The sequence below is a fragment of the Dipodomys spectabilis genome, unplaced genomic scaffold, assembly GCF_019054845.1.
Source record: "Dipodomys spectabilis isolate Male_0828 unplaced genomic scaffold, ASM1905484v1 ptg000001l, whole genome shotgun sequence".
NCBI classification, from domain to species: Eukaryota; Metazoa; Chordata; class Mammalia; order Rodentia; family Heteromyidae; genus Dipodomys; species Dipodomys spectabilis.
Genome location: NW_024870678.1, coordinates 11,753,149 through 11,779,594, shown reverse-complemented (window position 1 = coordinate 11,779,594; position 26,446 = coordinate 11,753,149). Strand labels below are relative to the sequence as shown.

At 35.2% G+C, this 26,446-nt stretch overlaps 1 protein-coding gene across 1 annotated transcript in view; it reads left to right on the top strand.

Annotated features, from left to right (window-relative positions):
- Tbc1d32 (TBC1 domain family member 32) overlaps positions 1–26,446 on the top strand; it is a 131,694-nt gene that overhangs the window by 51,727 nt on the left and 53,521 nt on the right. Inside the window, exons 19-22 of the mRNA XM_042669395.1 lie at positions 2,643–2,730; positions 4,292–4,410; positions 7,102–7,218; positions 12,782–12,870. Of these exons, the coding sequence (XP_042525329.1) occupies positions 2,643–2,730; positions 4,292–4,410; positions 7,102–7,218; positions 12,782–12,870 (413 nt within the window). The remainder of the gene's footprint in view (positions 1–2,642; positions 2,731–4,291; positions 4,411–7,101; positions 7,219–12,781; positions 12,871–26,446) is intronic.

Here is a 26,446-nt window from a genome sequence, read left to right as displayed (position 1 = left end):
AGTTCCATGTTACTGTGGTGTTAGCTATGCTGGATAATGTAGTAGGATAAATGTAGTCAGAGAAAACACGCAGCACTATACCTGAAAAATCAAAGCAAGAGATTGTGGGGGATATGGCTCAAATGGTAGAGTTTCTGCGTAACAAGCATGAGGTCCTGACTTCAAACCCCTGGATTGCTACTACCAACAGAAATCAACAACAAAAAAATTAAAAGAAAACAACAGATGCTGGTGGGGATGTGGCCACAAAGGGAACCCTACTGAATTGTTAGTGGGAATGTAAACTTGTTCAACCACTTTGGAAAGCAGTGTGGAGGTTCCTCAAAAGATTCCACATACTGCTCCCCTCTGACCCAGCAATCCCACTTTTAGGTATTTACCCAAACCATCACAAACAAGGCCATACTAAAGCTGCCAGCACAACTATGTTTATTGCAGCATTATTCACCATAGCTAAGATATGGAACCAACCCAGATGCCCCTAAGTAGATGAATGGATCAAGAAAATGCGGTATATACATATACATATATATATATACACACACATATACATACATACATACATACATACATACCTACATACATACACACACAATGGAATTCTGTGCCTTCATCAGAAAGAATTACACCTCCCCATTTGTTAGGAAATGGAAAGACTTGGAAAAAAGTATATTAAGTGAAGTAAGCCAGACACAAAGAAACATAGGTCCCATGGTTTCCCTTATCTGCAATAACTAGCTTATTTATTTCTAGGACAAGCAGAATAGGTCAAAAGCTATATACATATGACTATATAAGCTGATCATAAGCAAAATGAACCCCAAGATAGGGACACAAGAGATTTTATCTTTCTTGTTGTTCTTTTTCTTATCAAGCAGTTGCCTCCTCCTTTGGTTTTCTCCTACCATCGCTGTCCTCCTTTCTTCACAACTACACTTCCCCCTGCCCCAGACCTTTGTTTCCCCTTCCCAACCCTTCCCATTCTTCCCCCTACCTCACCTCCCCCTGCCAAAGTTGTAAAGTTTGTTTTTTGACATAACGACTTGTACATCTCATTGTTGCAGTGGGTCCACCTGTATCCCTATTTAAATGATTTGTTTTTTCCCTTCTCCCGCACAAATTTTACCAACATTAAATACAGTGAAAGAAGGGGTTATACTGTGGGGGAGGGACATACAAAGCAAGAAAAAAAATCACCTTATAAATTCATTTCACCTAACATCGACTTATCTGACCTTTTCTTTGTACGTTCTCCCCCCATGGTACAACCCCTGTTGTCACTGTATTTGATTCCGGTGTCCTACATCTTGTATATACATTTTTCTAATTTGGGGAGGGGAAGGAGAATAACAAAATGCTGAAATAAGGATATAGGTTGACCCATTGTAACATGAGATGTACAAGACACTATGTTGAAAACAAACTTTACAACTTTGGGGGGGGGAGTCGGGGAGGTGGGGAGGAAAGGGATGGTAGGGGAAAAACAAAGGAGGGGGTAACAATGCTCGATAGGAAATAGACTCACTACCTTCCTCATGTAACTGTAACCTCTCTGTACACTACCTTTACAATAAAATTGTATTTAAAATAAAAACTAAAGAAAAGGAAGGAAAATTTGTAAAGATATAAGCAACTGAAAATTGGAGAAATAGACTAATTTTTTAAGTAAGTTTGTTTTATTGTGAAAATACTGTACAGAGGGGTTACAATTACATGAGCAAGGTAATGAGTACATTTCTTATCAAGCAGTTCCCTCCTCCTTTGGTTTTCTCCTACCATCCCTGCCCTCCCTTCTTCATGACTACACTCCCCCCCCCCCCCCCCAGACTAATTTTTTCATGGTCTTTTAATTTCTTTGTAATTGTACTTTTGCACTTAGAATTGAATGTATGGTTTATATTTTAAAAGAAAAAAATTAAAACAACTTTTTAAATGAAAGGTTTAAAATTATAAATTCTGAATGGTTAGAAGCCAAACATTTATTAAGCCATCATGGTTTAATCCAAAGTCTGATAAAGGAACATGTTATAATATAATTTCATTTCCTTGTTCTCATTTATCCTGTGAGTTACACTCATCTATGTACTCTACCCTTAATACAAATAGGATATTCTTCTTGGATAGAAAGTTATTTAAGAAAATTTTTAATATTTTTTTTGCATGCTAATACATTAATAATTAGACTTAGTTTTAGTTTCCTTTCTTAGCAACAAAAATAACCTTCCCTTAAAAAATTATTGTCACTGTAAGAAGAAGATATCATCATTAAAAAAATGGTCTGACCGCCTCAAAGCCTATTTGAAAACAGCCAGCCAATAGAGAGTTACTAATAAAGAAATTTATTAATGAAATGTAAACATAAAATATACTAATACCAATATAAAAATACTAGTAGGATAATAAAATTTATAGTTAAAAGTTTCACTCTCTTCAGTATTATTTCTAATAAGTCATTTTTTTATGTATGAAGAAAGGTAGTCCAGGAGAAGTAACTTGTTTTATGAAGATATGTCTACTAGTCTAATCTTAAAGCTGGAATGGCTATATAACATTTCCTAAAATGCTACCATGCAGGTTTTAATTTTTAAATTGTATTTTATTGTTTTATTTTATGCTTCTCATTGCTATCTTTCTGTTATTAGATAAACAGGCAAAAGAAGTTTGGCTATGGAGTGCTGGTTTCACAAGTAGCATCAACAGCAGCAGGTGCAGCAGCTCTACAAAATTCAGGTAACTTTTTTTCTGTTATTTAAAATGATAATTGTTTCACAAAATGATCAATCCAACCGACAATTTAAGCATGTGATCATGAGCATGATATTTGATTCAAATATTTTTTCCCAAGTTAGGTTTATAGGCAGTTACAGAATTTCCTCGTTAGCTTTTCTCTTCCATGAAATTTCACTGGAAATTAGTTTTTCTTTGAAATGTACACATCCTTGTTTCCTTCTCCTCCTCTTCTCTCTCTCTCTCTCTCTCTCTCTCTCTCTCTCTCTCTCTCTTTCTCTTCCTGAACATTGGTATCTACTGCACTAAATGGAAATTCTTGATGCTTAAAGAATCTTCTCTTCTTTAAAGCATTTTTCTTCATATAGCTTTGATTACTATCTTTGAAGTTTTCTGTCAGTGTGTATTCTCCAATATCACTGAACTTGTAGGAAATTAAAGCACTGGGAGTTAAGTATGCCATGTTAAGATTTCTGAATAAGATAAAGTTCTAGTAGGGAATCTCTGGTTATAATTTCAAAGCTTAGATAGTTGATGAATCATAGCATTCATGATCATTATTTAGTCTCTTTTTAATAAAAATATTTTGCTATGTGGTAACCTTTTTTTCTGAAGTAATTTGTATTACTTTAATAAAACATGATTTTGGGGGCTAATAATTGTCATAAATAAAACCATTACTCTTTCTTGTATTTAGAGTAAAATCCATATAATGTTGTATACCTTAGCACTATAATAGAAGCATTTGAAGACTAGAATTAATTTCAAACCTTAATCATGGTCAAATAGCTTCTGAGCCTTATGTTATCATACTTTTCACGAAATGGTAAAGGATGTATATAATAAACTAGCAGATTCAGACTGTGAACTCTGTCATTCTTATTCTTAGAGCCTGTACTTTTTTGTGACTCTTATTTGTCTAATGTTATTATAAGTGTATTTATTTTATGATTAGATGTTTTACATTTTTGTGTATGGCTGGAGTTTTCACAGATGTAATGATTTCATAGTCAGGTTAAATATTAATTTTCATTTAGCTATTAGGTATTTGCCACAACAATTTCAAGACTGTATTAAAACAAAAGTATGAAATTCAGAATTGTTTTAAGCCTATAGAATTACAAAAGCACGTATGTCTAAGTAAGGAGATACATTTCTTTAGATGTCTTCCTTGCCTTCTGGTACCTTCATTTCTCTGTCTCTAATCCCTAAACCTTTTAGACTGTCTTACATTGTTGGCCCATTTGCAAAAGCAACGTTCAATTCTTAATATTCTTTAGAAGACCTGAAAAGAGAAGTTACTAGCCAAATGGTAAAAATCCAGACCTCAAAATTCAGCAGCCTCCCTGTAAAATGGTTTCCTGGAATTTATTCCTTAGAGTTTTATGGTAAGGAACTATCATAAAGATATATAAGGGTGCCGGTCATTTCTATCAAGAGTTATTCCATGTAAGAGATGCAGGTGTATACCTTTTATAACAGCAGACCAGTCTTTTCACAGAGATTACAGTAATCCAAAGAAATATGATATCATAAATATGACATGAAATAAAATTTTTCCTAGGGTTTATTAATGCACTTATAGCTGAATTATGGTCCAATCTTGAATGTGGAAGAGATGATGTTAGAGTAATCCATCCCAGGTCTATTCCAGTAGATCCTATTGACCGAAGCTGTCAAAAGGTAAGAAGTTACTTGATTTGATAAATAATACATAAATTGAAATGTGTCTCCCAGAAATGACTTTATGCACATGGAGTTCATGCTGACTTTAACTATGTTCAGATTTTTCTAAGTACTTTATGACTCTCACCTTCTTTAAAAATTTTGATTCCCCTTCCTCCCCCCCCCCCCCCCCCCCCCCCCCCCCCCCCCCCCCCCGCTCATACTAGGCCTAGAATCTGGGGTCTTTAACTACTAGTTGGCTTTCTTGGTCATGAAATGCCCTGCCTCTCATCACACACCTCACTACTCCTTCTTTCTAGTTAGTTGGAAATGGAATCTCAATTCTCAGTTGGTCTGACTCCCAAACTTTGGATTCTAGTGAAAATACGTTTTTAAAAACCCTTAATAGTGGCAAGTAAATATAATGAATATTATATAAGATAAAGACACACATTCCTTTTCAGAATTCAGGGCTTCTAGAAGTAGACTTAATTGGAATCGTTTCAAAAAAGAGAGACTGACAATCCAAAAACTTAGTAAGGCAAGGGTAGAGGAGAATGTTAGTAGGATAAGAAAAGTTTGTATAGTGACAGCTTCCCCCAGGCAGGTTTGATTAACTAGACTCCATGCTGGGGAAAGGTAGAAAGGGATGCATATGAGATGTGAGAGTAGGGGGATCTGAACGAGTAAAAGTTCCTGAAAGTCAGGCTCTAAGGCATTTACACTTGGTGTTCAGTGATGGATAATCACTGCATGTATTTGAACTGGCAAGTCATAGAATGAAGTACACCTGAGAAAATGATGTTGCTTTTAGTCAGATAAAATTGGAGCAGGGAATCTTAAGAATTCCATGCAGAGATTAACCTGGTAAGAAAATGAGCCAGTGTTGAAAGGAAAAAGCCGTGACTTAAAAAATTAATTACAATATCTATGTTAGTAGTATTTCTGTGAATATATTAAATTAAAAAAAGATAATCTTAAAGCCTGGCAGCAAGAATATAGTATTTATTATCTCTTTATTATCTTACTTTAGAGTCCTGAAATAGTATTCTCTTATTTTTTTTTTTTTAATATATCAGATGTGAAATTACAAAAAGTAACGATGACAGTTTGGTTCCTTTTTTTCTTTTAGAGAGATATAGACCATTTTAAAGTGTTTTCCTATTCTTACGTAGGTTCTAGTATATTTGATATTTCTTGTCTTGTCAGTTTGTAGATTATTGTTTGTGTTTTACACATTTTACATACTATTTTTTTTTTTTTTTGGGTCCAGTCATGGGGCCTGAACTCTGGGCCTGGGCGCTGTACCTCAGCTCTTCAGCTCAAGGCTAACGCTCTACCACTTGAGCCACAGTACCCCTTCTGGCTTTTTTCTTTTTGCATATGTGGTGCTGAGGAATCGAACCCAGGGGCTCATGGATGCAAGGCAAGCGCTCTACCACTGAGCCACCTTCCCAGCCCTTACATACTATTTTTTTTGGGGGGTCCGGTCGTGGAGCCTGAACTCTGGGCCTGGGCGCTGTCCCTCAGCATTTCAGCTCAAGGCTAGCGCTCTACCACTTTGAGCCACAGCACCACTTCCAGCTTTTTTCTTGTTTATGTAGTGCTGAGGAATTGAACCCAGGGCCTCAGTCATGCAAGGCAAGCGCTCTACCACTGAGCCACCTTTCCTGCTCCCCTTACATACTATTTTATATCTGTCATATACAATATTTCAAATTGGGGTAGATTTTATTTATTTATTTTTAAATTTTATTAATAAGTGTTTTTATTGTGAAAATACTGTACAGAAGGGTTACAATTATATGAGCAAGGCAATGAGTACATTTCTTATCAAGTGTTGTGGCCTCCTCCTCTGTTTCCTCTTACCATTCCTGCCCTTCTATGCCACCCCCTGCCCTCGACACCACCCCCCAACTCCGGCCAAAGTTGTAAAGTTCAATTTTCGACATAGCATCTTGTACATTTCATTGTTGCAATGGGTCCACCTGTATCCCTATTTAAACAATTTGTTTTTGCCCTTCCCCTCCACAAATTATACCAACATCAAATACAGTGAAAGCAGGGGTTATACCATGGGGGAGGGACATACAAAAGAACAAAAAAATCACCTTATAAATATGTTAGAAACACTAGAAAGAAAGAAAAAACACTTGAGTCCTTATCTTGGGGTTCATTTTGACTAACATCCACTTATCTGACCTTTTCTGCTTGTCTGAGACCTATCCTAGTTATTGCAAATAAAGGATACCATGGGACCTATGTTTCTTTAGGCCTGGCTTACTTCACTTAATATAATTTTTTCCAGGTCTTTCCATTTCCTAACAAATGGGCAATGCCATTCTTTCTGATGGAGGCATAGCATTCTATTGTGTATATATACCACATTTTCTTGATCCATTTTTCTACTGAGGGTTGGTTCCATATCTTAGCTATGATAAATAATGCTGCAATAAACATAGTTGTGCTGGTAGCTTCAGTGTGGTCTTGTTTGTGATCATTTGGGTAAATGCCCAAAAGTGGGATTGCTGGATCATAGGGGAGCTCTATGTGGAGTCTTTTGAGGAACCTCCATACTGTTTTCCAAAATTAACCAGATTTTTTAAAAAGATTAGGCCTCATAGTAATACAGCTATAAAATTTTACATTAATGATGTTTTGTGATTATTGATAAAGAAGGAATTATGAAGTGACTGTCCTCTGCCCCAGTCCTTTCTAGCACTCGTGAACTTGCTGTCCTATCCTGCTGTTTATGAGCTTGTAGGCCATCAAGATCTTCCTAACAAAGCAGAATATTCCCTTCGTGAAGTTCCAACATGTATTATTGTAAGTAACTTTCTTTCAAATTTTCCTTTTTATAAATGTCTACTATTTGAGATGGGTAGTAAATATGTAATTTAAAAATAACAAAAAATACTTTTATTGCCACCTAAAGGCCAAATTGTCTTTTGACCTATGAATTACCCTCTTTTGAATTATCAATGGAGACTGGTACTAGCCATATAATAGTCCCCAAATCTATCAGAATACAAGACTGAACTCTCACCAACCAAGAAAATGACTTGGAATGATTTTAAGTATATAAAGGAATTGTACATGACTCATTATGTGATTAGTGATAGCAATGTTACTGTTTCATTGGATAATGAATTATATGGATATAATTAGGAAATTATATTCAAAGAGTACATTTTTTTCTAAATTTTACTATGTTATTGCTCCATGAGGTCAGTATGTGCATATTTATTTAATTTGAGACTTACATACTCACGAAGTTATCCAGATGATTAATTTAATTGAACCATTAAGTGATTTTTAGTTCCTTTTCTTTTAAGCTTATGAATTAAATGAAAATTAAATATAAATTAAACATACATGTGTAAATATATGAATATTAAAGAACAATTTTTGATACTGAAATTCCATTAGTATTTGTTACTTTTTCCTAGACTTTTTGTTCAGTGCTTACTATTTATATGAACACTTTTGCCCTTTTACATGCTTAACTTTTGTTAACTCTGAATATACATATTAAAAAAAATCACCTTTTTCCTGTGGTAAACTTTTGATAAGTTATGCCAAGTGAAATCATCATGTTTTTTTTTTTTTTTTTGGTCTGGTCGTGGGGCCTGAACTCTGGGCCTGGGCGCTGTCCCTCAGCTCTTCAGCTCAAGGCTAGCGCTCTACCACTTGAGCCACAGCGCCACTTCCGGCTTTTTTCTTTTTGCTTATGTGGTACTAAGGAATCAAACCCAGGGCCTCAGGCATGCAAGGCAAGCACTCTACCACTGAGCCACCTTCCCAGCCTCTCCAGGGCCTCAGGCATGCAAGGCAAGCACTCTACCACTGAGCCACCTTCCCAGCCCCTATCATCATGTTTTTTAAAAAATATTTATTTTTAATAAGTAGTTGGACAAAGCGTTTTCAATTCTAGAAATTAGGTTATTACAATGTATTTCGATCAGTGTCCCCTTCCATCATTCTCTCACCATCTTTCCCATTCCATCCCTACCCTCAAGTTATATAGTTTGATTTTTACATAATGTACATTGACTCTGACTGGCAGGTACTTCTATCATTAAACTTTTAATCTAGATTCTCTCATATTCCTAAGCTTTTTCCACTTGTATTTTATTTTGTCTTTCTTATCTGTTTTATAGTTAATCCTCTGACTCTATTATTTAACTAGTTATGTGAACTTCACCACATTAGACCTTACTTTTCTTTTTTGCTAAATGAGGGCATTGTGCTTTGTGTAATAAAGCAGATAGAGAAGGTCAGGTACTATATAATACCACCTCTATGTTATTATTATTATTTTTTTGGGTCCGGTCATGGGGCCTGAACTCTGGAATTGAACCCAGGGCCTCATGCATGCAAGGCAAGCGCTCTACCACTGAGCTACCTTCCCAGCCCCAACCACCTCTATGTTGAATCTAAAATAATCATACTTATTAAAGCAAAGAGTAGATTATTGGATGCCAGGGCTGGGGCAGGGGAAGAGGGGCAAATAAGTAGATAGTGGAGAAATTGACAAAGTTTTGGTCATACCATATAAATTGGTCCTAAAGATCAATTCTATAACTCAGTGCTTGTAATGAGCAATATTGTACGATAAATTTTAACTTTCTTAAAAAGGTATATATATGTGTGTATATGTATATGCTAAATGTTATTATCGCACACAAAAATAAAGTGGGAGAAACTTTTGGAGCTCATGGGCAAGAGTCAAAAGTGTATCAGAGCTAAACATTTCCTTGAGGAACCAGGGAAGAATCTTTCCTTGCTTCCTCATCTTCTGTGTCTCTATTCCCTAGGCATTTCATGACTTACTGATGACTAACTCCAATTTTTGCCTTTGTCTTCACATAACTATCACAACTTCTTTGTCTTAAATCTCTTCATTGTCTTATAGGCACATCCAGATAATATGGCATGATCTTATATCAAGATTTTTAATTTAGCTTAGCACCATTGGCTTATTCCTGTAATCCTAGCTACTAAGGAAACTTAAATTAGGAGGATCTAGGTTAGAAGCCAACCTGGGCAGAAAGTCCTCAAGTCTCCAGACCTAAAAGCTAAGCTGTGTAGGTGTGTCTCAAGTGGTAAATCACCAGATGAACAAACAAGCAGAGCAATCATGGATACTAAGCTCAAATACCAGTACCCCCAATGAAAACAGAACCAAAAAACTTAAAAAAAATCACTCAGTTTTTCAACTTAATTTACCTCTCCAAAGATTATTTCCCTAAAGGGTGTGGTATTTATAGGTTTTGAGGAAAAAGATATGAATGTCCATTTTTTGGGTACAGGAAACTTAAAGCCTTGTAACTGATCTATTCCTCAAAATTCACACTTGCTTGTTTTCTGAAAAGTCAGATGGTACCAGCATGGTGATAGGGAGAATAGTGAATGGCGCAAGGACTCACGTGCATATTTATTTCATGTCAAATTTCTCTTTATCTACTTAGCCTTGGTTTTGGCATGTCCCACTAGATAATTGAGTACGTTCTCTCAAGCTGGCCAGTATCTTTGTAAAAGACATAGATTTTCTGACTACTGCTTTAAAGGAAGGAGACTCCAGCCTTGCTTTCATTAGCTTATTGCTGAGTTGCTGCTTCTTGACTTAGGAAGTCTGTTCCCTTCTGACACATGAGATGGTACTTAGAAACAAGCTGTCCGTACGGCAGTTTTCCCAGGAGCTTCGGTTTTTTTCCCTAAGTGGTCATATATCAAAGTAATCCTCTTTGAAGAAGGAATTATTTACTGTAACATTTGTTCTCTGGAAATGCATTATCACTGATGGATTGCTGCAATCTACTCTTCCATTAGCTTGTTGGGCACACAGACCTTCTCTTTCAATCATTTTTATTCTTCTATATCTAGTTCTTAGAATCAGAAACAGAACTTTAATGTTACCAAGTATCCCCAGCATCAGGTAATCTTAGCTTTGTATTCAGATCGCTGGGCTAATTTTATTTACCTATACTAATACCTCTCTAAAGAAAAAAAAAGTCTGTAGTAATCATTTCACAAACTGCTATGTATGGAACTGACTTTCATTACTCTTGGCTCACATAGAGAAGGTTAGTGTTATATAAATCTAGCTTGTTCTATGATGTTTGACTTTGGCAAAAGTAGTAGCAATTGATCATATCATTGAAAATGCAGTAATTACTAATCAGTAAAAATATCAACCTCCTGGAAGAATTACACAGTAAATAATTTTTACCATGTCTCCTGCAAAACCTACCAGTGTAATAGTACCCAGGTATCTGGACAAGTTAAGAAGAGCTTAATGGCTCCATTTCTGTGGCTTAGTGAGGAGAGGAAGAGAAAGGAATCAGAGAAGACAGAGAAGAGAGTGGGAGGGACTAAGAAACTAGAAATATGAAATGAGTTATATACCTCAGTTTTTATCTTAAAGTTTAAAAAAGGAGCAGCCAACTGGGAAGCAGAACACAATGATAGATCTTTGAAAAACAATTCTTTTTGTTTCTCATAGTTAGCTCATTAATGTACTTATGCTAATAAATTCTTATGCTAATTGTTAACACATTCCTAAAAGATACCTGTAGAACAGATATCTTGAATTCTTAAGTGTTAAGTATTAATTGTTATTAAGTTGAGTTTACTCCAAAGCCAGGATTGCAATGGCTTGAATAGTGATTTTGAGTTACGCCTTATTTCTTCTTCATATACTTCATTTCCTTGGCTCTTATTTATGTGGTGTCATCATTCTCAAAGGTCTCAGTAAATTTTACATGATTTTACTGTCTAGTAAAACCTTTCTTTGCCCTATGAGTCACAGAAATATTGTGAACTGAAACTCACTGGAAGAACTAAGTTTCCTGGTCAAGAAATTCAGCAACGAGAGAGGAAAGTTATTTGTTTATGAATACATTTCTTAAACCAATTCCCAGATATGTACACAAAAGCAGGATAGTACAGAAAACCTTCTAGAGAATATTCACCCATGTGTGGTAGGCTAAGATTGTCAGTACTTGGCATAGCTGGTCTTTAGATACTCTCTTTACTGGCTTTAATCCTGATAATACAATGGAACATTTGCGAGAACTTTTAAGAGTATTAACTCTAAAATCTTCATCTAAGGCATACTAGTGTCTTTAACCAGTCTTAAGTAGAGGCTGATCATCCATTATCTTATCTAGTCTATTTATCTAATCTCTCTCTCTCTCACACACTCTCTCTCTTCTATCTATTAATCTCTCTCTCTCTCACTCTCTCTCTCTCTCTCATTCTCTCTCTTCTGTCTACTTATCTATCACTCATCTGTCTATCCATTCATTCATCTCTGTTTCCTCTGTTACTCTAGACCAATGATTTACATGAGCTAGTAGAAAATAGTTACTAAGCTGGGAAGGTGGCTCAGTGGTAGAGTGCTTGCCTTGCATGCATGAGGCCCTGGGTTCGATTCCTTAGCACCACATAAGCAAAAAGAAAAAAGCTGGAAGTGGTGCTGTGGCTCAAGTGGTAGAGCGCTAGCCTTGAGCTGAAGAGCTGAGGGACAGCGCCCAGGCCCAGAGTTCAGGCCCGATGACCGGACCCAAAAAAAAAAAAAAAAAAGAAAGAAAATAGTTACTAAATAAACTTAAATAGTTACTGGATAAAAGGTTTCATACCTGGAAGTGGTGCTGTGGTTCAAGTGGTAGAGCACTACTAGCCTTGAACTGAAGAGCTGAGGGACAGTACCCAGGCCCTAAGTTCAAGCCCCACGACTGACAAAAAAAAAAAAGCTTTCAGACCCATTGTTAGTGCTTTACCTTTGTACATTTCATATTTTTTTTCAAAGTAATTTACTGGTTTTTTTTTTGGTAGTTTTATCTTTATTCAACTATATGATCTGTTTACTAGTTCTAAAAAGTGGTATAGGGCTGGGAAGGTGGCTGGCTCAGTGGTAGAGTGCTTGCCTTGCATGCATGAGGCCCTGGGTTCAATTCCTCAGCACCACATAAGCAGGAAAAAAAAGCCGGAAGTAGTGCTGTGGCTCAAGTTGTAGAGCACTAGCCTTGAGCTGAAGAGCTGAGGGACAAGCGCCCAGGCCCAGAGTTCAGGTCCCACGACCGGACCCCCCCCCCCCAAAAAAAAAAAAGTGGTATAAATTCCTGGTTCTTTACATGATTCTTGAGCATTTGATTCAGTCAGGAAATTTTACAAATTCTGATGCTTGGGCCCTACCCAAAGCAGTTAATTAAGAAGATCAGGGCATAAAACTCAGGCATCTGCATTGATTTGTTATTTTATTTTCATATAGTTTCCAAGTAATTCCAATGTAAAGCTAAATCAGATCACCAAAGATCTAAATGAATGTTTGCTCATTTAATTTTCTTTGAATAGTTTCAGTCAAGAGAATGTCTTTATTTTTCAGGATATAATTGATAGGCTTATCATTTTGAATTCTGAAGCTAAGATTCGTTCTTTATTCAACTATGAACAATCACACATCTTTGGTCTGAGGTAAGGGACTAAATTTTATTTTAGTTTAACTAAGTTATACTTTATATGTGGCATAAAAATAAGCATTTATTCTATTTACTTTTAAAAAGTACTTATACTGTTCTTTAAATGCATATTTTAAAATATGTTGTCTATAACATTATAGACAAAGCAAAATACAGAAATTAGATTATGATATACCTAATTTAGATTCTGAATTCAGGTTCTCTCTTACTGGTATCTTCTACTGCTTGATTTAATAGAGGTATGTTAGGGATTATTTCTCTAAGTTTACTTAGAAATCACCTGGGGTTTCCTTGTGTTGGTAATTGATTAGACTCTTCCCATAATAAAGCTTTGGAAGAGGCTTAGACATGGATGAATTATTTCGAGGCCCCAAATTTTCCTCCTCGGTATTGATCACTACTCTTCAGTTTTCCTTTTCCTGAGGTTTAAATCTTTTTGATTGAGTTCATAAGTTTATTTAGCATGTTCAAATAGGAAATAAAGCAGAGTTTGTAGGTCTGCAGAGAGTTAGAGAATTCTGAATCTTTTGGTCAAATGGAGATAAATAACTAGCTTTCCATCCTACTACTTACTACCTTTAAAAGCAGCTGAATTAAGGACATTTTCCATTTTCATAGATTCATGTTTTTTTTTTCAGGACTGAGGGTTAATGATAATGTATTACTAAGAAATAAAGCAATTACTTTTCTAAGATTAGAATTTTCTGATAGTAACATATAGGTCTATATCTTTTTTTTTTTCTCTCGTCGGTCATGGGTCTTGAACTCTGGGCTGGGTGCTGTTCTTGGGCCTTTCAGTGCTTGAGCCACCGTGCCACTTCCAGTTTTCTGGTCGTTAATTGGAGATAAGAGTCTTATGGATTTTCTTGCCTGGACTGGCTTTGAACCACGATCCCCAGATCTCAGCCTCCTGAGAAGCTAGGATTACAGGAATGAGCCACTGGCGCCTGGCTTATATCTTATTGTATATAATCTTTTTTTTTTTTTTTTTTACTGTTCATTAGTAGCTGTACTTTTGTTTTGAATCTTCTAGTTCAATGAATGTAAAAACTAGCTGCAGCTATTACAACATTTTGGATGGTGTGCTCTTTATTTCAAGAAGTGTTTTCACGTTAAATTTCAATTTTGACTTTATGGTGCCAAGTACATCATATAACATGATATAGTAGGTAGTATATGCCAGGGAGGTGGGGGAGAACCCCATTCAGTAAAGTCCTCTTTTGCATAGAAAGTTTGTTTCTAAGTTCTGTAGTCACAGAGTATATGTGTTTGCGATTGTTCTTATTTATAGTGAGTGAATTTCTTTTAATGTTTTTTTCCTCTTTTGTAATGTTTTTTTCTAGTGCTCTTTTGGAAGAAGACAATAATAGATTTATTGTTCTATATAATAGCAATAAAAATATGATAGCTCCTGGGGATTATTAGTTTTCCTTGTGTGTGCTTGCTCATGATATCAAGATGGACTCATCTGTCTTGCCTTAGGAAACTTCACATCATCCCTTTGTTGATCTATATAATGATGCACATATGTTTAGCACTAGACTACCTTAGATTAAACTGTCTGATGGTTACTAGTTGTCTGAGGGGGTGTCATAGCCACTCATCTCTAAAATGGAAGATACTTAAATTATTTTTCTCTTGTAATTGTACTTCTTATGGAATTACATATAACTAATTCAAAGAGCTTAAAACAATATCTAGCACACAGAACACATATAAAATAATAGCAGTAATAGTATTAGCAAGCAGTACTTTGTGTATTTATTTTTAGCTACATGCTTTATGATTTTTGTTATTGTTGTTGATATAACTTGTATACTACAACATTTAGAAGAGACTAATGTGAGACATTAAAAAAATACGGATTTTTACTTTCCACCATCGCATTCTGTTTAAAATTCTGAATATTTATTTGCTAAATTATCCCTACCAAGCTTGTGTTGTGATTGACTAATATTCAAGAAGATTGATTCTTTGATTAGTCCCCTAACCCCATTTTTCTTCTGCCATCCTCTCCTTTTATGAAGAAGGATCGTTCCTATCAGTGCAAAGACATCTCTTCATCTTCCCTACCTTAAAATGAAACAGAACAAAGCACCCATACAAAGAAACTACCCTTCATTTCCCATTCTCACGTCTTTGCACTGTTGTTCCATTCTTATGCCTCTCAGCATAAGAATCATGGCTATATAAATTGTCCTCCTGCTCTCTTTGTTTCTTCTTGGCTCTCTTTGAATTGACTTGATTTGATAAGTCTTTGTAATTATGAATTGTTCATTCAGGTCATCTGAATGACACTTTTAAACTGGTCTGTTAATGACTCTAATGCATCCTTCTTTTTTTATTCTCATCTTGCTATAATTCTTAGTAGCAGTTGATATAGTGCATTGTTTATTTCTGTATAAAAAATTGACTTCTCTTTGCTTCAGCGATACCACCCACCATACCTGACTGCAATTTCTCCTTATTCTCTAGAGAACCTCTGAATTTTGGAATACTCGAGACTTGGACCTAAGCTCAGGCCCACTTTTTATTTCTGAATATTTTGCTTCTAGTCCTTTTTACCTTTGGCCTTTTGAGATCAGAATTTACATATATCTCAGACATCACAAACTTATCATGTTTAAAATCCAACACTTGGATCTCCCCCACAAAAACAAAATATATCTTTGTTTCTTTCTCATTAAGTGGCCATTATTCCCTGCAGTTGCTTAATTCCCAAGTCATCTAAACCTTTTCTTTGTTTTTTTTTCAAATAGCAATTTATCTTTATTATAAAGAAATTAGCCAATGTAGGAATTTAAATACAGTAAATTAAGTGAAATTCTTCCTAATTCCTAAGATTATCATTATTAACATTGAACAAAATCAGCGTAGCTCTTTTTTTATGTAAACATAAACAGAAGGATGGATTTCTAGAAATTAGTACACTTATAAAAATGGAATTATAATGTAGTTGTCACTTTGAATTCTAACTGAATTCCATAGAAGAGGAAAGAAACCCTAGTGATACTGAAGGAATTGCTGAATTTCAAATAACTGTTTTTTTCACTTCAGGAGATATTTTCCCAGAAATTCCTCTAAGGCTAATTAAAAAAAAAAGATTGTGGAAAACACTTTAAGAGTTCTAAGCATCCTGTTTCACAGTTAAGACACTATGGTTGACTCTCTATTATGAAAAGTTAGGGTATTACTGCTTTCATTGGCCTCCTATTGTCCCTGTTTATCTTAGAGTGTTTTATGGTGCTACAAGAAAATACTCAAGGCTGGATAATTATAAGTTTATTTGATTCATGATTTTTAGTGGTTGGCAGATCCCAACAGCATAGTGCTGATGGCCTTGAAATAGTCTCTAAGCTGTGTCATAATATGGTGGGGAAATGAAAAGGGACTATGCTACGTGCAGAAGGGAAAGAGAAAATGTAAGACAGGAAAGGGAAGGGACTCGGGCCAGGCTTACTTTTCTTTGGTAAAAAGCAGGGTATGGGAAAACTGACTTGTTGGGTCTTGTAGGTTGAAAAGATCCTACAGGGAACTGCATCAACTCCTTCTGAGGGTGGACAGCCCAACTGGATTCCCATGCTAGACTTAATCATCTTAGAAGATTCTACACCCCAACCTCAACACCAGCTCCCTGCAGACTAAGCTTCTAGCTCATGAACCCTTGATAGACACACTCAAGTGATCCAAATCCATAGTACCCACCTTTCCCTATTTCCTAACTTGCCTTCATGTGTTTCCTTTCTAGCCAGGAAGGAGATTATGCTAATAGTGACTTTTCAGAGTTGGGATATAATATATACAGTAGCTTTAATATATGGCAACAGAATAATATTTGTCATCTTTACATTGACTCTCCCTATCTTTTAGCTAATGATGTTGAGCCCTTCTGGCTGTGCTTTGTGCTAGCTGAGGGGTGTCAGCGGTGGTGAGCGGGTGATCATTCTCTTCATTGCCTAGTGAGGGATCAGTACAAATACGAGTATGTAATGCAGGAAAGAAACACACTGGTAGAAAGCCTCACCTGCCCCCTTCACATGTTGATTTACTGGCAGTTCCAGATACCTTTGTGGTTTTTTCTTTTAAATTAATAGATCTCTGTCTTGACTGTGTTCATTATTTCCCACCCTCCCTCAGCCTGAACTAATGCTCTGAGGAAGTTACTTCCCTATCATCCTCCAGCACAGCCTTTTTTTTTTATTGCCTCTATAACCATTTTTTCAGTCCTTAATATTGCCATCACTTTTTCTACATAGACAAATCCTGCCATCCTTCAAGGCCAAGTCTGCTCCATGAACTCCCCGTAGCTTGTTCACATCCTGTGTGCCCCTTCTCTTTATCCTGATTCCCATAAAATAAATATTTAATCCATTTATCTCCTCTTACTAAACTGTCAGCTTCCCGGAGACCTTTGTTTTCTTGTCTACTACTTTGTCAAGCATTGTTTGGTTCTTTGACTAATATTTATTTTTTTGTATCTATGTTAAAATAATTGCCCAGAAAATTTTGGTCCTTCCCAAGACTTACCTGTTTAAAGGTTGTTAAGAATTTGGGTTTAGAAGAATGTTGCACTAGACATTTTGTTCAAACATAAAAACTGTATGGCTTATAGGGAAATAATTAAGAAATCATTCACTATTAATAGTTCATTACATCGAAATACAAATTAAGTTTCAGTTGCAGAATACAGAATTGCTTATTTTGAACAACTTTCATCTTATATAATAATTCTTAATTAAATATACATTCAAATTTAATATAGTTAAAATGTTGATATATTTCTAAAACCTATTATTTCTTTGCATCATTTAAAACTTAATGGGATCAATTTATCATTAATTTTCTTCAAAACAAAATTCAGAAATCCATAGTTACAGAATAATTTTTAAATTAGTCACTTTCTATTTAATATTATTTTTCAGTTATGTACCAATGATAATTTTAATAGAGTGAAGAATATTACGCATAATTAGCTTTTTTGTAAAAGTCTGAAGTTTAAGATGACTTTAAGAGGAAAACTGTTCATATTTGTTTTATAAATTATTTCATATTAGAACTAATTTTTTAAACAAATGATAAACATATTTGAGTGTTAATGTTCTACATAAGTAAATCACTAAATTACATATGCCCAGAACCCATTTCTAACTAGATTAAATCTGATTATGATTATTGCAAAGGGAATGGATAAAAGATGAGATTAACAGTCTACTAAAAATAAATAAAGAAAATGAATATATATATGTATATATATATATATATATCTGGATCTGATTGCACCCAGAGTAAGGAATTTGAAACACAAAGAGGACTTTAGGTATCTTGTCTCCAAATAGCATCATGCTTTATTGAGTATTATTTATTGATTAAAACAAACTAACAAGCCTGTCACTGGTGGATCATGCTGTATTCTTAGCTACTTAGGAAGCTGAGATGTGAAGCCATCTGGGCAGACAACTCCATGAGGCTCTTAGCTCTAGTTAGCCAGCAAAAAGCTGGAAGCAGAGATGTATCCCAAGTCATAGAGCTCAAGACTGAGTAAATACCCCAGTATTTTCACAAAACAATATTAACAACAACAACTATGTTGACAAAACTCTACTCTCTGCATATGTAAAAAGCTCAAACTAACCTCTGGCTTTAGGGTCCACAGGGTTTCTGAAATTTGATCTTAATTGTTATTTAGAAAGAGAGAAGAGGTTGCTCACTATGCTGCTCACTAATGCTCATGAAGAATTTTGTTGTAAAACTGACTCTGTTTTCTATCTTCTACATATGTTATTACAGGTCATTGAAAACTTCAAGCTCTGGACTTGGAGCTGTAGTATTGTGTATGTGTGGCTCGTGTTCATATAATTGTGGTCTTTTGTTGTTTTTGTTGCTGTTTTTGCAGTCCTGGGCTTGAACTCTGGGCCTTGGCACTGTCTGAAAGCTTCTCTGGCTCAAGGTTAACTCTCTACCACTTGAGCCACAGTGCCACTTCGGGCTTTCTCTTTAAATAGTTTATTGGAGATAAGAGTCATGAACTTTTCTGCCCAGGCTAGCTTTGAACCATGATCCTCAGATAGCAGCCTCCTGAGTAGCTAGAATTACCGGAGTGAGCCTCTGGCGCTTGGCTTGAGGTCTCATTTTTTTGTTGTGTTCACAAGGCAGGTAGGGACTTAGTCTTTACAATTTTGCTAATTTTTGTGTGCTGATCAGAGGAAGGCTTTTATTTGGAAGGACTAAGATGTTCATTTAAGTAAGATCCTCTGTCTATTTTTATTAATTTTGACCTGATCTTTATTATACTTCTTTCCACCCGCTGATTTGGGGTTTGACTTATTCTTATTTTTCTTCTAAGAGTTTTTGATACATAATTATTTTTTGAGATATGCCGGAGCCTGCCGGCAACGAAAGGGAATCCTGAATTAGGGGGCGAGGATGCGGAAAAATAAAGACATAAGACAAAGGATGGGGTCGGGAGGTTTGCAGCTCAAGACTGCAGCACCTTTTATTTTTAACTTTCCCTAATATATACTATTAGAAGTCAAGAGGTAACATAAGGTTACAATAGTCCAGAAAAACAAGGAAAATTTCAGTAAAAACAGAGTGCAGTAAAAACAGGACAAGTTCAACTGGTAGAAAGTAAAACAAACTCTGCAGACATAGCAAAGCAATCCCGGGCACCTGGTGTTTTTAAGTAAGCTAGTTCCTTGTATGTGCCTTCAAGTGAGCACCAGGGTCAAGATGACCTTTAAACTTTACTGTCGGCTCCCAACAGAGATATCTGATTTTTAAATGTCTGCATTTATATCTATATGCTTTCTTCACAGCACAGCTTTTGCTGTGTTCCACATTTACTTGATTTTGTTTTTTTTTTAATTGACACCTTAATTCTTTAATGACTTACTGACCAAAAGAATACTGTTCAAAAATTCAGTATGTATTGTGTGTTTGCACATTTTCTAGAATTTCTTTTGCTATTTACCTCTATTTTTTTCCTTTGTGGTCTGATAAAATATGACCATTTATTTTTATTGTATTGGTTATGATTTACTCTATGTGCCAAAATATGAACTATTTGGGGGGAAATTCTTTGAGATGCTAGCATCATTGTATGTTTTGTGACTGATCTGAAGAATGTTCTATAAATAGTTGTGAAAGTCCATTTGATCTATACTTCTTGTTTTTATGCCTAGATGGCCTACCTTTTGGTGGAAGTCAACCACTATCACTTTTGGGAGATTTTTCTGTGCTTTTACTTCCATTAGTGTTTCTTTTTATAAAATTAGGTCCATGGACGTGTAGTGAGTATATGTTTACAATTTTTATATCGCCTTGATGGGTTCTTCCCTTTTTCAATATGAAGTGTCCTTCTTCTGGCCTCTTGGATAATTTTGGCTGAAGCCTTCATCAATATAGTCAGATATAATTATGCCTATTCCTGGTTGCTTTTGGGTTCCATTTACTTGGAATATCTTTTTTCATTTTAAGACTGTCTTTGTGAGTGAGGTAACAAATAATGCATTAAGTTCTTCACTGGTAGGATAAGAACTGAGAGGTCTGGGCCTTCTGCCTACAGTTTTCAGTGCATTCAGACCCTGTTTAGACATTAGCTACCCCATGAGAAGAGTTAGCTGGTGAAATTAAATGATCCTTGGGGCCTAGGCTTAGAGCTCTTCAATCCACATGATAACCCCGTGCAACTGGGAAGCCACTGAGCACTTCTGCCAGCTTGAAGCTGTTTCTGCAGTGATTGTGTCATTGAGACTTGTTCTTTGCCAGAGAGGGTGGGACTACTGGCTACCATGCGAGCACTGCCCCAGCTCCGGACCATTTAAACTTCTCAGCAGATTCACATCAGCCCTTTTCTTCCTCTGGGACTCCTGTTGTGACTACTGTCTGCTCAGACCCTGTTTCAAGTCCCTGGAGCAGCTCATTTCCAAACAATAAACTCCCTCTCAAGGTGGTACCTGGCTATCAAAACTGAGTTATGAAAAATAACAAAGTGTCTTTGTTCTCCAGTGCTAGCCTGTCTTGAAGAAGTAGTCACTGTCACAAGAAATACCTGTGCTTGATTTAAAGCTTGTGGGAAGTGGTTGGAGCCACCGGCTGTTGGCTGCTTTTCTCTGTTGTGTTTCTGTTTCTCTGGGTTTTCCATCTTCCTCATCACCTCTTTTCCTATTTTCAGTTCTTGTTCTGTTTCTCCCTTCACAATCCAAGCTGTCCTTTGTTTCCTTTATTCTTCCTATTCATGGTCAGACAGAGGAAGCTTCTCTTCTGCTACCCTTCCTATATTATATCTTTCCTAATAATACCTTACACTCAAAACAATTTTTAAAAATTTAATTTAGTTTTATTATAAAGGTGATGTACAGAGAGGTTGCAGTTACATAAGTAAGGTAATAAGTACATTTCTTGTCGAACATTGTTACACACACCCTAGTACTTATTCTTGCCTAGTACTTATTCTTATTCTTTTCTAAGTACTTTAAATATTCTGAGTCATTTAAACCTCATAGAATTCAAGTTCCAGATTATAGTAATAGTAATAACTTCCTTTTACCTAACACCATATATTTCTCCACTCGGAAATAAAAATGTCATTACCCTTTTCTCATCAGGTAGTGATTATTATTCCTTGTTAGTTCATTTACAATCACATTGCCATATACTTTAATGTTTAGTCTAAATTGCAAAATCAATAACCTGTATAAAATGGAGAAAATTGATATGGAAGCAAAAGAAATTGATTACCATAGAATTATTTACTTAATAGAAAGAGGTTGAAAATATGGGTATTTAGTATACTTCTTGACTCTACAAGATATTTAGTATACTTAGTATACTTTATTATACTTCTTGTCTCTACCAGGCAGTGCAAAGATTTAATTGATATTGAGGAGTTTTCCTACTACCATTCTTTTTGCTAGATATTAAAACAATCTCAACTGGTTCTTCATTTTATCTATTTCTAAGCTTTAAATTCTTTTTATATAGCTTCATTCTAGTGGTTTTTCCTGTATTGGATTGCATTAATCCTTCATTAAGTTTAGTTTAGACATGGCAGATGGTGCTACAGGGGATCCTATAGACACCTGACTTTATTTCCCTTTACCTCTTCTTACCTTTACCATATAATAGCTGTTGTGTGTGAGGTGGGTATCTAAACCCTTAGATATATGCATGCATGTATACAATCTGATGAAATATATGTCTTACTTATATCTTTATATAAACTTATTTAAAGTTATCTTCTTACTAAAAAAAATCAGAAAACATTCCCTTAAAACTTTTATCCAGGGCTAGGAAGGTGGCTCAGTGGTAGGGTGCTTACCTTGCATACATGAGGCTCTGGGTTTGATTCCTCAGCACCACATAAAGCAGATAAAGCCAGAAGTGGCGCTGTGGCTAACGTGGTAAAGCACTAGTCTTGAGCTGGAGAGCTGAGGGACAGCGCCCAGTCCTAGAGTTCAGACCCCTCAACCAACCAACCCTTCCCCCCCCCCAAAAAAATCCCTGTTATCTAATTGACCAATAGATTTGGAATTAATGTGCATAATTTCTTTAGGATAATTTTTTTGCTATATATTAAATAATACATAGTAAGAGATTTCATTGGGACATTTGAATACTTCTTCAGCTAACCTCAGTTATTTATATGTGAAATAGCATTGCCTTTTATTTTTATAACTTTGGGAAACTGAGATTATAACCAACAAAAATGATGATTCATTGCTAATAAATATAATATGTGAGTTTTAAGACATATTTTCTGGTCTTTTTTCTAGAGTATGAAATATCTAGATATATATATGGATATCCATATATGTGTATGTGGCTATATATACATATCTGGATATATAAAATAGTAAAATAATTTGTACACTTTTATTTGCTTTGAAAATATAGATTTAATATTATGATTTGGCAAAATTAAATTTCTATTACTGAAGTACTGTTGCCTTTGTTTAGTCCAGTGGCTGGTTTATACAAATATGCTGATATAATTAGTGATCCATTAAGCTCTGATTATTAGAACATTGCATAATTAAGTAGCAAATGACATTAGTCGATATCAAGTCTTGCAAGAATCCTTTATGCATAATCATTAGTGTTTACATTCATTGATTAGCATTCAAAATTCATTCATTTGTTGCATGCATATTTATTTTATTTTATTTTAAATTATTTTTTGATTATTAAGTAGTTGTACAAAGAGGTTTCAACTTCCTAAGTCAGGTCATAACCACAGTGTGTCTTGATCAATACCACTGCTCCTATCATTCTCCCCCATTTTTCCCTTCCCGTCCTCCCCTCAGATTACCTAGTGCAGTTTTTACATAATGTACATTGAATAGAATGATTGCATTTGTCCATCCTTCCTTCCTCCTTTCATGTGTCCTCCCATTTTCCTCCCCCAGAACATATTTTTGCTTCCTCGCATGTTTATTTATACCTCTTGTAGATAAAATGATATATTTTCCCCTGTAATGTACCCTTGTAACAGTTAAGTTTTAATGAAATATTAAGATATAATAATTGTTGCATCAAAGGTAAACAAATTATGATAAAATTAATATCCATATTCTAGTCAAATAAAAATAGAATTTACAAACACTATGGGCTTTTATTTGTCTGTGACTCTCTTTCTCTAATGGTGTTCTGTTTTTTAATCCCTTGGTTTACTTATTTATTTTTTTGACATGGTCTTACAATGTACCTATGCTGTCCCAGAATGCTCAGTCTTCCTACTTCAGCCTTCCTCATGTTGGGATTGAAAGTATGCACTGTTATGCCAGCAGTATTCTGATTTTTAAAATAGTATTTACTTCTTTGGTTTATTTATATTTTTTACTACCTATTCATATATTCCTTAATGGTGTATTTTACTTTTATATCTAAGCCTTCTATTAGTGGCAGTATTTGCTATATATCCTGTTCTGTATGACCTTTTTATGTAGCATTGTTTTTAAGATTAATTGATGATACATGTATTATAGTGTACTTTAATTACAGTGTAATCTTCCACTACATTAATATGCCATGTTTTGTTTATATATTATGCTGTTAAGTGGACATGTGTTTCTTACCCAGTTTTTGCTGTTGTAAACAATTCTTCCTACATGGAGATCATTAGTTACATATTTCCTGTATAGTACACATGTAATTATGTAATGTATTATAAAACACATGACTTGACATGCAAAGGATTTGCTGAACTTCCTGTTTTGTTCAACTTAATTTGTACAACTACCTCATTGTTTTGCTACAGCTTCATGTTATGATCACTGGTGGAGAAATTCTGCCCACTTTATTCTTTTCCAAAAATATCTTGGGCTATATTCAGACATTTTCAATCCATATAAATTTTAGAATCAGTTTGTCACACAAACCAACCACTGAAGCTTTAATGATTCTTGTATTGAATGTGCTGATCAATATCAGGTGAATTGACATCTTTATAATATTGAGTTTCCCCAATCTGTGAACACAGTATATATCTTCTTTTCATTAAGTATTCTTAAATGACTGTCATTAAACTTTATAGTTTTCTCTGTAGAGGACCTATATATCTGCTGTGGATTTAATTTTTAGTATTAAAAACATGTTCTATAGTGCACTTTCTATTATCTTGCAGTGTGGTTAAGAGCAAGACTTTGCAGCCATCTTGCAAATGTCATGAAAGACAAGATCCTTTACCTCATGTGCCCCATCATTCATGGTGTGCAATATTAAAGCAACTCTACCTCTTTCCCTTATTATTAGATTAACTGTTACCCCTTTCCCAAATTAAGAACATGAAAAACACCTAACAGGGATAGATTAAATACAAAAACACATTAGCTTAATTCTTAAAAATATCCTCTAAGTTATTAATGGGGGTTATTTTGAAATTTGTACAACTCTTAGTTTTGATTAAACTATTGCCTAATATATTTAGGTGTGTTTCTTCCATGTGGTCAGTCCATTCTTTTCCTCTTCTTTTTTTTTCTTTTTTTGGTCGGTCGTGGGGCTTGAACTCTGGGCTTGGGCACTGTCCCTCAGCTCTTCAGCTCAAGGCAAGCGCTCTACCGCTTGAGCCGCAGCGCCACTTCTGGTTTTCTAGTGGTTTATTGGAGATAAGAGTCTCACAGACTTTCCTACCCCGGCTGGCTTTGAACCGCGATCCTCAGATCTCAGCCTCCTGAGTAGCTAGGATTACAGGCATGAGCCACCGGCGCCCAGCTCCTCTTCATTTTTTAATAGCACCTTTGGATGTATTTGTTATATGGTATTTCTTTTGCGAGGGATGTGAAGTTTTTTCCTATCAATTATTTGCAAGAGGCTTACATTTAAAGGATTATAGAGAGCTAGAATTTTCCTTAAGGGCCAAATTTGTGTGTGTGTGTGTGTGTGTGTGTGTGTGTGTGTGTGTGTGTGTGTGTGTTTGTGTTTTTCTTCCTTTTAGGTTATCTTTGCCCCCTGCCTTTCCACTGAGGTAGTCATTTTTTCTCTTTGTTAATACAAAAACTGTAACTTAATAAAATTAATAATTAAATTTTCTGCGACTTCTTGTTCCACCAGTTCTTTTATTTCTTGGAATCATACTGAGCTAAATGAAATCTGCATCTTGAATATTTTATTTCCATGTTTGGAAGCAGAGAATTCTGTTTTGTACTTTAAGTTCTGCACTTTATTTTTTTGAGAAATTTACTTCATTTCTAAGAAGTTTATTTTTTGAGAATTTGGCCATTGTTGTCACATCATATACAGCTACAATATCCTTTTTCCCCCTTCTTACACCTTCAGTAGTATTTGCACTATTTGAATTATCTTTAGCTGCCTTTTTTTGGGTCAAAATTGTGTTAGGTATGCCATTTTCATATTTCTATGAAAGATGATTATTTCTAGGACAAGAAAAAAGGATCTCCATGTACATCTCAATGTTCAAACTAGGCTTCCATTTTGGTTCCATTTGTATTACAGCTAACAGAAATGGTTTTATTCTTGTAAACCCTGGGGAGAACATTTCTCTAAATTCTTTCTATTATCTTTTCCTTTGTTTTTATATTCATTTGTTCTTGTAGTCACATTTTGGGAGTGAGTGATACTGGATTGCTATTCTTGATACACAAAAGTATATCATTTCTTTCTCTTATAGATTTATATATGCTTTTAAAAATACTGCTTTTTAGAGGTGATATAACAGAAGGGTTACATTTACAAGAATCAGGTAATAGGTACATTTCCTTTTAGACAGTGTCATGGTCTTTCATTCTCTCCCATTCCATTACCACCAATGAGTAATTGCTTTTGAGTAGTTGAAACAGGCCAATGCACAAAATTAAAAAAGCATAAACATTTGATAAGAAAGATGGTGGTTGTTTAACAAACTTTCCTTGTACCTGATTCTCATCATTATAATTACAATATTTTACCACTTGTGCCAGTCCTTATTACCTCCTCCATTATTTTCCTTAAGTACTTTGAGGTAAATTTAACATGTCCAGTTTCACCTATTAATAATTTATCATATTCCTATTTGAAATACACACACACACATGAACAGTCCACATTTCACTCTTTACTATCATACCATTATGATA